The sequence below is a fragment of the Corvus brachyrhynchos genome, unplaced genomic scaffold, assembly GCF_000691975.1.
Source record: "Corvus brachyrhynchos isolate BGI_N302 unplaced genomic scaffold, ASM69197v1 scaffold91, whole genome shotgun sequence".
Taxonomy (NCBI): Eukaryota; Metazoa; Chordata; class Aves; order Passeriformes; family Corvidae; genus Corvus; species Corvus brachyrhynchos.
In genome coordinates, this window is record NW_008236442.1 from 3,019,792 (window position 1) to 3,030,754 (window position 10,963).

Consider the following 10,963-nt stretch of genomic DNA (forward strand, 5'->3'; position numbering starts at 1 on the left):
TTCATCAGGGCAGGAGAGACAGAGGGGAACATACAAGGAAGCATGGCAAGAATAACTCATCCTCTTAAGTAAATAAAATTGCAAATGGCCAACTGGAATAGCAAGGAGATGATTTACCTGTAGTAATAGAGAAAGTGAGAAGCAGATCTGGGATTAAACAAGCCCTGGGAGTTTCTGCTTCTCAGGCCATTAGCCAACACCACCTCTATTAGTCACATTGTTAGGGGGGAAGTACACAACGTGTTTATGTCGTTTTTCCTAATTTACCTAACAGTGTGTTGGCTGCTAGGAAATGCCAGTGTAAGTGGTTTTTCACTAGTGAGTCTTCTCATGCTGTCGAATTAGCACCCTTTTTTGCTGGTTTATGCAGATCTTAAAAGGAAATTTTTCATGGATTCTTTGCATCTAATCTGTCCTTTCATATTTAATGGTGCAGCCCACAGTGTTGTTCAGACATGTAATACACTCTTAAAAATACCTTACTCTAGCTGCTGAATATTTTACAATGGAGAATCAAGAATTCTGAGTGGAAAAAAAAAAAAATCTTCAATTCTTTCAACTCTGCCAGTGAATTAATAAAACATTTAAAAAAAAACCTGGGGAATATTGCAAAGATCAGTGTGTTCAAAAAAAAAAAAAAGAAGTTTAGTATGCTGATGTCTTTTTAATGTTTACTACAATTAAAAAATATTAAATTAACTCAGCAAGACTGAATTTCAGGCAATTAGGGATATGAGACACCGCTTGCCAGACTGATTGCACTGTGCTTATACTTTAAACAGGAGAAATGTCCATTTTCCCAGAACTATGAGAGGTCTGTTATCAAAGTCTGTGAAGCACTGCACAGCAGGAACGTTAGATTGATACTTCCAAAATTGAGTAAGATTGAATTAAAGTAAAGAGTTTGATAGTTTGGATTCCCTGTAGGAAACATCCTGTATTTCTCCCAGATAGCAATATTCAACCTGAAATGTTTTGTTTCGGATTTGTATTCTTTAATTTATCAGATTACTGCTCTACAGCTCCCAAAGTGGCTGCTATCTCAGACTGTTTATGAAATATATAACCCTTCAGATGACACTTTCTTTCAGTCCAGTTTTCTCATCCTCCCAGAAAGTGTGTTCCTACCTCTGTAATTCATTCTGCTCCCCGTGACGTCCCAATAAACGAAGAGAAACTGCATGTCTCATTCAATTCTCTGAGATTTTGTTGTATAAGGAGTAGTTGAGCACAGGGTTACAGTTTCTCCCATTCTGGTTTATATCCTTTTTTTCCAAAAAACCCCAAATTTCTTGAAAGATTTTATCCACCTCTGTGCTGTTACTATTGCCAAAATCTCCATCAGCGCAAGAATCTCTCACAGGGAGTTTGAACTTTCCTTTAATCTAATCCATTTAGAAAATGACTCACAATATATTGAATAAAGTGGAGAAAATTGATATCTTTTCATTAAGCTGACAAAGTCTTTTTCACTTCTGACATCTGTGAAATGTGTTCTCTATTTAAATTTTATTTATATCAATCTTTGCTGGTGGAAACGAGATTAAAATGGAATGCTCTATACTTACAGGGAAAACTTTCCCATCCTGCAATGAGTGTACTGGTTTTGAAAATGAGCTCTGCTTCTTATTCCTTGCAGTAACACGATACCTATGATCAGGAGGAACCACAATCTAATATCTCCATTCCTTTGTATTCTATTTCTATATAAACAAAATGTGTGCACTTTATCACAGAAAAAAGAGAGCTGCTGTGGCTTTATAATGGCAACTGCAGAAGCAATCTTGGAACATTTTAATACATAGCATGTTCCCTCTAAGCTGTTGAAAAATGCATGATGATACTTTGCTCTGTCTTCATATTTCAGGGTATTCCATAAACATGAATTAAAGTTATCTGTTACTCTGTGAGGATGGTCTTATTGTTACATTGTTAGATACAATGTCTTTATACTTATTGCCATATAGAGTCTGTCATATTGTTAAAGCAATGTCCTAAATACAAATGCAGAAAAGGAGAATTTTATCTGAAAAAAAAAAAAAACCATTTGCATTTTCTCTACACACAGGAGTACCAAACATGACAGAAGCAAGTGCCTGTGAGTGTCTGGGCTGTGTGTGCACATTTTCTCTGTCCATGTCCTGTTAATCACCTGTAAAACGGCTCTGAGGAACTGAGTAGCATCAGTTTAATGCAAGACTTAGAAGACTGAGAAATGTGAAACATACTAAATTCAGGAGTTTCAACAGGCAGCTTTATTCAAATGGATTGTGTATTTTTTCCAAACTTTGTTTGATTCAAGAGGAAGATGATTGAAGGGTTAGTGTTTCCATGATGATTTGATCTTTTAGGTGTAGATATGTGAAGGTGTTCAGTGCATTTCTATTGCCCTTAATGGAGTATGTTGATACTGAAATTCAAGGGGAAAACTTCCCCAGCCAGCTGCCTTCATGCATTAAAACTTTGTGCTCCAGACGATGCACAAGAGCAAATCAAAGAACAGTCACTACCCTTGTGCAACCTCCAAAGGTTCTCGTGAACTTCGAAGGCTGAATCCCACTGAATCCAAGCTAAACTAGCACTTCCCTGCAGCCACCTAAGGCTTTGGGCATTATGTCTGGGAACAAATGTATTTTAAAATGCAATAGAATTGTGTAAACATGAGAAAATATAACCTATTCTATTGATTTCTCCCTGTATTCTATCTGATCTCCAGACTTCTTATCTGTAGTTTATTTCTCTGGAGCACACGATTAGCAAATGCCATTTCAACCAAATGCTTTTATTGTGTGTTAATCCATGCAGACAAAATACATCAAAAGTTAAATATTTTGATCAAAATTATTCTATGGCTTTGCAAACAAAGATTTTAAAAAATGGTGTGAATCAGGCTGGAAAAGAAAGCTTGAGAATTTCCTGAGTTCCCCAGCTCCATTAGTCATATGTTTAGAGTTTAACATTCTTTTAAAAGAGGCATTTTCTTGAAAACAGTTAAGATATAAGCAGTCACTTATTTAACCTAGAAGGAGATGGGGAAAAAAGAAAAGCACTCAAACAAAACACAAGCAAAGCAGAAGTAGTCAAGGCTCTTCTTTTCCTATCCTTTTCCTCTCCCCATGGCAGAGGGATCTGTCTCAGTCAATGCAGCCCTGCATGAAGAAACTCTTGTGCTTTGTGTAGTCCCCAGACATTGAGAACACAATGAGAAGCACTCCAGAGCATTACTGATGTGAGCATTCACAGCCTGTGCTGCTTGGTGATTAACAGGAATCCATAATTCTCACCCAGAATGAGCTGTTCAGGCTGATGTCTTAGGTTTTAACTTCTGTATTTTTCAATCCTGTACTGCCTAGTATGTAAGTCTAAATTTCATATGGCCTGTTAGCTACTGCTCTCTCATGCTGGTTAGGTGTAACAAACCCTCTCTAGGTTTGCACTTCAAGGACACTTTGTTGTCCCAGGTCCCAAAGTATGTAAACCAAAAGCCTTTGAGAGGAGGGGAAAACTTGGGGTAATTACATCATGAACTGATGTTATAATTGGAGAATTAACCCTGATATGCAAATGGACCAAACTTACAGAAGTGTGAAGAACCCACGACCCAGGCTCCATCTTGGGTGGAGCTCCTCGGAGGCTTTTGACTGCTCAGGGTGTACCTTTGAAGGCCCTTCAAATAAATACCTACTTTTATTCTCTTAATCTTGTCTAGCCTCTGTTTTCTGGTAGCCACTTCAAGGCATCAGGGTCACTGAGAAGCTCAGCCTCCTCAGGATCTGGGAGTTCTTGAATAAAAACCACCCTGAGGGGAAACATCTTAACTTGAGCAATTCCCTCTCTCACATGACTGCTTCAGCTCATCTCAGAGTGACATAACCTAAACATAGAGAAGCTGCGTCATTTCCCTGGGGAGGTTTCTCCCCTCCTCATACAGGTGGACCCAATCTCAAATGCTGCAAACTGTGATTCATTTTAAAGCTTTTTCCTCCTTCTTTGAAGAGAGCTGGAGGTATAAAACTTTGAAATCAAGTAGAACTCAAAGGATCAGTAGTGCCCAAGAAAGACAACTGGTCCTAAAGACTAAAAAGCTCTTAATAGAAGAGAAAGCCTAAAAACACAAGATTCAAAGAAGGTAATTTTCTTTGGGTTTTGGACGCCCCTGCCATGGTGTGGGGCTGAGGACTTAGACCACAGTGAGCTCTGTAGTGCTTCAGACTTACAAAGGATTTTGCCTACTTACATATTAGAGACAAAGAGGAGCTTTTCATCTGTAAATATCCCCATTAGTTTCCTCCGTTACAAAAGAGCCTGGTCTTCAGCCGAGGTGAGGGTGCTCACTGATAGACACTGGGATGCAATTGCACTGTGATCACAAATTAACAAATATATATATTTATATACTAAAACCTATACACCACTACATGAATCAGTTGCCATTAAGGTTCAGCACTGACCTTGCATTTGATTGTTTTTCAAGGTCAAGATCTGAATACTTGGGCTGTATTTAACAGCATTAATAAGTAGTGGGATCATTTTAATTGCTATGAACAGCATTGCTTCTCCATGCTGCCTCTCAGTCTGTATTCACCTCATATCTCTGTTTTACACTGTAAGCTCCTCAGGCCAGGGCATTCAGGTCTGTGGGTTTTTGCACCTCGCAGCATAGGATCCTTCTCTGTGGTTACTTAATGCTACGGCACTGCTCCTCGTAAATAATTATGATCATCACTTTTGATTCTATGTCACAGAATTCTTCTCATGCATCCTGAGCATGCTCTACTCTGATGATTGCTGTGAAGGCCAGTATTTAGCAGGATATGGTTTTTCAGTTTGCCCACTGCACAATCTATTATTAGAGCACAGATTCAGCCCTTGTGCCTTTTCATGCATAGCAAAGAGAGACATTTTTTTTTCTCTGCTGTTAGCAGCATTAATGATACCCTTCTGAAAAAGGTGTGTGAATAGCATCATTAAACTGCCTTGCCAGCACAGGTGTAAAGGGCTTTTTTTGTGTCTTGTATATATGGAGAAATTATATATTATATTATAAAAATCAGATATAAGCTGTGGGAAGAACCAGAAAAGACAACACTGAGAGCTATATGATCATTGTAGGGCCCCTGAAACTGAACTATTCTATTCAATTCTATACTCAAGAATTTAATTATAAGCTCTGTAATGTCCTTAAATCAATGCATGCACAACAGGGCATTTTCCAGAGCTGAATGGCAGTCAGCTGGTGTGTATATATATTAATATATATGTATGTATAAGGTAGGCAGCTGCTTCAAAGGTATTTTGTGGGCTTGAAGGAGCCATGAGGGATGATATGGATGGGTTAAGCATCTCTCTTTGAGTGATCATGCAGAAAGCTTTGACAGGCTTCCTGAGTGCAACCATGAAATCCTTGCCAGAAAAAGCAAACCACAGAAGGAGCCACTCATGAGCCAACTTTTCGCAGTTACAAGGTTAGCTAAAGTTTATCAAAATCCCCAGACAAAAAATGTCATTAAGATACAGTTAAGGATATAGTCAGATACCAATTCCCAGGCAAGAAACTTCATTAAGGTACATTCAAGGTTGTAAACATATGTGCCAATAAAATTCAAACAACAGGGTCCAAACGCTGCCATTATTTACAATGTTAAATATTTGGAAATTAAAAGTTACTGCTAGAGATAATATGGTTTCTACAAAATTCATAATCATGTTTCAACAACTTCTGCTGCTGTTCACTGTTACCTTACCCTCTACTTCTAGTTGTGATGCTCCCTAGGATGGGATACTGGGAAAGCTAGAAGTCTTTATGGGTCCAAATAATTCTGGATAGATTTGTGATAAAAAAAAAATCCAGCTGCATGTCCTGAAAGCAAAGCAGACAGTTTTACCTGGAGTACACTGAGCCACAAGTCCTGAAGACCTGGAGAATATTCTGAGGAAAATCTCTTCAGACTTGCCTTGTTCTTGTACATGTCCGTGATGATCAGATTGGCATCCAGGGAGAGCGGCTATGAGGCTGGATGGTCCTTTGGTCTGCAGCAGAATTGCTGCCATCACAGCATTCCCTGCAGCCACAGCACAGGAGCAGACAAGATCTCCTGTACGAGGATGCTCTGGCAAGCAGTGCGCTGTCTTCGGCAATATAGGATGCCAAACAAGTAATTAAATATTAAATCCTTACAACTAAACTCCAGTTGAAGGGACACTCTGCCTTTTAACTGCAGTGTTAGACCCTTGAGATATTATTTAATTAGATTTGTCCGTTGTAACATAGTTGTGAACATTGTCTTTTCTCTTTTAGCTTCTATAGTGATTGGGAAATGGTGGTGTGAGATGGAGCCCTGCCTAGAAGGAGAGGAATGTAAGACGTTGCCTGATAATTCTGGATGGATGTGTGCGACTGGCAATAAAATCAAGACCACCAGAGTAAGTCTCCTTTCTGTCAGCACCCAGGAGGATTTAATAGGAAAGGGAGTCACTAATGACTGCTCACCCATGTCTTTTCCATCATCATGTCTGCTGTAAAAGTCTTAAAGACCACTTCATGATCACCCAGTGCTTCTGGCCATAGTTTGGTGAAAATTTAGATGGATCAAGCTGGTCGGCTGGGTCCAGGCTTGGTAGCCAGCAGGTTGGAGCTGCTGAATTGCCGGGTCACTTTCTTACAGACATTGTCACCTCAAAAAAACCCTGATGCAGATCATGGAGTCCCTTTCTGGTGGCTAAAGGGAAGATTATTAGCTCAAAGGGATCTGCTGGATCCTATATCCATTCCTTGGCTGTTCCAGGCCACACCTGGATTAGCAGCTGCACAAGTGCTTTGCAGCAGAGGACTCAGCTCTCTGTTTGCACTTCGGGTCTCACTTCAGAGCTGCTCCAACCCCACAAACCCATTAGTGACAAGCTCTTGAGATGCTGCAGGTTCAGGTAACACAGGCCAACAGGTGACGACAGCTTTCACCACACCTTGCCAGGAAAAGGCAGAGAGAGGGCTGCAAAGAGAGAGTGTGAATGAGCTGCCTAAACTCCCACAGTGAGATTACCTTGGGAATAAAAGTGTTTTTCAGAAATGGACTCTAGCTTCTCTTTTGCATTGTCCAACTGTTTCACAACGATTGTCTTAAAACTGTCTCCTATACCTGTATTCAACAATTTTAATTAACTAATTTTCATACCACCATTGAAGTTTTTTTCCAAGAAAATGACATGGTTGTCAAATTTTTTTTAAAATATATAAATTCTCATTCTCTGTGAATTGGAAAATAGCTTTTGAAACCAGCTAAATGAAAAAGAGTGAATTTTCAAGAATTTTTTCCTTTTTTGATGAGAAATTCTACATATTCATGCCCAGCTGCTAATTCACAGGAATGTGCAGCTTAGTGTTGTGATTTCCTGATTTATTCCTTTCTTTCCAATCCTAACTCCAGCCATTTTTCATGTCTTCTAGGCCTTCTGTTGAAGGAGGAGATTTTACCCTAACTAATCCCCATGCCACCGAAATTCTTTTCTTCCCCTCCATAGGACCTACCCCAGAATGAATGATTTGTATTGCAACATATCCTCATTTCTGGAGCAGAACCTTCTGCCACACCAACACTAAAATTATCAGGAGACCTACTGACTTAGGAGGTTTTCTTTGTAGGAAGCAGTAAGGGGCCCCAAAAACAAGATCTATATGATCTCTTTGTCACCTCCAAGAGAAAAGGAGGAAGGATGGAGGTAACTGGGATTCCTTGACTCAGTTTCTTCCTGCAGTGTTGTTCCTGCAAATTGTTCTGTGCCCACAGCTGATCTGTTCCCACTGAAGCACCACTGGAAGGTTGTTTCTTTCCAGTGATGTATGTGCCTTGCAGTGCAATTAAAAAATCCCAAACCACAAGCTCACTACATGTCCTTTCCAGTGAGGCTACTGGGGAGTTAAAATGGAAGAAAGTGATGCAGGAGAACTAAGAAGCAACATGAAGTATCTTATAAAATAATTCAGCTCTTCTGCAGTCAGTCTACAAGTTATATAATTGAGGAATTGCATTTTCTTTCTTCAGTGAAGCTGTCCTTCTCTTAACTCCCCCAATCCTCATCATATAAACTAGTTTTAGGCGATAGAAGTGATTGCTAGAAATTTAGCAGCTTCATTAATATGCAGCTGTATGGTCCAATCTATTCAGTATGCATTATTGTATTTCATTTAAATTAAATACTTGCAGAGTGAGTGCTCATAACTGAAAAAATATTTCTTCATTTACCCATAGGAGTTGTTTTAATTAGCTTGTGAGGGGAGTACCTTATGGTGCTGCTTCCAGTAGAATTTTGCTTTGTTGCTTTAAAATATCATTACAGAACCCAAGTGACAAAGGCAACATGACATGATGTGCTCAGCAACTGTCTCTTGCATTTTCTAAAGAAAAATTCTACTTCTTAGTCCCTGAAACTTCGCTCAAATCCATACCACTGTGTCAAGTCTAGCAATATAAATATAAAATAATGGAAGCAATCAGATCCTGAAACAGGCTTTTTTTTTCCTTGTTTTGCCATTTCAGACAGCAGCAGAGAATGAGATTACAATGTAATCTGCCCTGACCACAGTCCAGGTTCCAAGTTTGGGCCATGTGTGTCTAATTTGAGTAGTTAAAGAAGTTAAGAAACCAGAAGAAACAAGACAAATCAGTCAACATCCCAGTTCTCTCTGTGGTCATTAGGCAGAAAGCTACAGCAAGTCTCCATAGGCTGTAAACTGTAAACTGTTTTAATGAAGGCTTTTCCTTACACTAAATACATTTACATTGGGCAGCTGCTGTCCTGATGAGGAAAACATTCACATTTATGACTCTCGGGATTAAGATACCCATTAGCACATCCTTCCAGGCCCACACTAAATCACATATAAGCATGTGTGTACGTGTATATATATATATATATTTATGCATACATGGATATACACAGTATATATCATTTGCTAGGGTAGTGCATAACTTCATGGTTAGGTCTCAAACATGATTAAAAGTGATTAGTGTCAAAAGGAGGTGGACAACACACTCAGTGAAGTCTTTACCAGCACATTCTTCATTCCTTCCTTTTCATGCATTTATTTCTGTGTTTAGTCATTTAGCATAACTCACTAATTAAGTTTTTAAAGCCAAAGTTATAAAGCTCACAGCTTCCTTAAATCAATTTGTTTTCTATTGATGGTCAGGCAGGTGACAAACACTGCAAAGAAATCATTTTGTCATTCAATTTCTGGAGCAGTTTCAATGTTTTTTTAATCCCTCGTCACTCCTTTTTGGGTTTTTTTAAATTTGTTTAAGAACATAACTTTCAATGCTTTCCTCAAAAATCTGGGGCCCTTGGAGCTGTACTAGGACCTGCTGGAGATCACATCAGCACTTTCAGCACAGCAACTGGCACCAGTGGAAATAGAAGAGCAGCGTCTCGGGCTGGATGCTGCTGATATTCAGGAAGATGGAAATTAATGCGTTGATCAGTTAGGAACTGGCAGAGCAGCTCAGCTCAAAGCACCTCTCTAGCTTCACAGCTTGTGCCTTCTGTTACAACCTGGTTTGATCAGGCTTAACCAGTTTGAATGAGGTGGAGCCATTTTTGACCCTTCTGAACTGGTTCTGACCAGTTTGAGCCAGTTTGAACTGGTGTTGATTGGTTTGATTTGGTTTGAAAGGGTTTAAACTGATTTTTGCCATTTTTACCCTGTTCTGACCAGTTTAATCTTGTTTGAACTGGTTTTGACTGGTTTAATCTGGTTTAAACCATTTGCTTCAGGTTTCAGTTTTAACTGGTGGGATTCAGTTTCATTCAATTTGAACAGGCCGGATCTCTTGTAAATCTCTCTTGCTTTAATACTTACTGCTGCATTCAATCACCTCATGCTTAGATAATAACCTGTAGCTCTGATTTAATGGCCAAGCCTGATCATATTCAAGTCAATGTGAGTTTCATTGCTGACCCAGGTGCCTGGCAAAGGGCTGAACCCCTCATGGCATTTATCTGGGTGTTCCAGTGAGGAAAGAAACAAAAGCGTAACAAAAGCTTGAGAGCACTGGTTTTTAATCTCCTTGAGAGCACTATTTTTGCTGTCAGTCAGTTGTTCTTATTTCAGCATCCTAAAAAAACATCTGGGCATTGGTGTTTCTTCTTGCAGCATTAGTGCAGCACTCGGATCGATTTTGGTGGTAGTCACAAAGAGGAATGGGTTTTGGTCTGTTGCAGGGTGTGTTATCTCACCCGAGGTGAGTGCATGGAGTAGCTGCTGTGGCCAGTCACTCCTACCCTGCCCTCTCTATGAGTGGGCTGGTGTGGCTCCAAACAAACCTGAAAGGTGGATGCACCTGCCTGTCTTGTCTGGCAGAAATCACTGGAATCTCTCTGGGAAGGGGAGTGTGGAAGGCTGGGGTGAGCACAGCCCCAGGCCCAAAGCTGTCCTGGAATGTCCTTCTTACTTGAAGGGCTCCTACAAGGAAGATGGAGAGAGATTCTTTACAAGGGCATCAGGTGACAGCACAAAGGGGAATGGCTTCAGACTGACAGACAGTGGATTTAGATTGGACATTAGGAAGGAATTCTTCCCTGTGAGGGTGGTGAGGCCCTGGCACAGGGTGCCCAGAGAAGCTGTGGCTGCCTTGTCCCTGGAAGTGTTCAGGGCCAGGTTGGACAGGGCTTGGAGCAACCTGGTGTAGTGAAAGGTGTCCTTGCCAAACCAAGACATTCTATGATTCCATGATCTCCAGTACCACCAGCCCAGGTGGTTAATGCACACCCAGCATCTCCCAAGGCAGAGGCAGGAGCTTGCTCAGGATCTGCCTCTTGCATATTTTTACACCCCTGCAGTGCTAAAAGACACACACCCCTCCAGTATTATATTTAAATTCAGCTGTATCAATCAGCTATATGCCACAGAGCCTGGGTCTTTCTTTTCTAAAAGAATATATTAAAAAATTAACATATTAAGCATAACTGA

The 10,963-nt window shown here is 40.1% G+C and overlaps 1 protein-coding gene across 1 annotated transcript in view; it reads left to right on the forward strand.

Annotated features, from left to right (window-relative positions):
- Positions 1 to 10,963, forward strand: part of FAM19A1 (family with sequence similarity 19 member A1, C-C motif chemokine like) — a 226,004-nt gene that overhangs the window by 202,613 nt on the left and 12,428 nt on the right. The window contains exon 4 of the mRNA XM_017747208.1: positions 6,299 to 6,423. Coding sequence (XP_017602697.1) covers positions 6,299 to 6,423 — 125 coding nt within the window. The remainder of the gene's footprint in view (positions 1 to 6,298; positions 6,424 to 10,963) is intronic.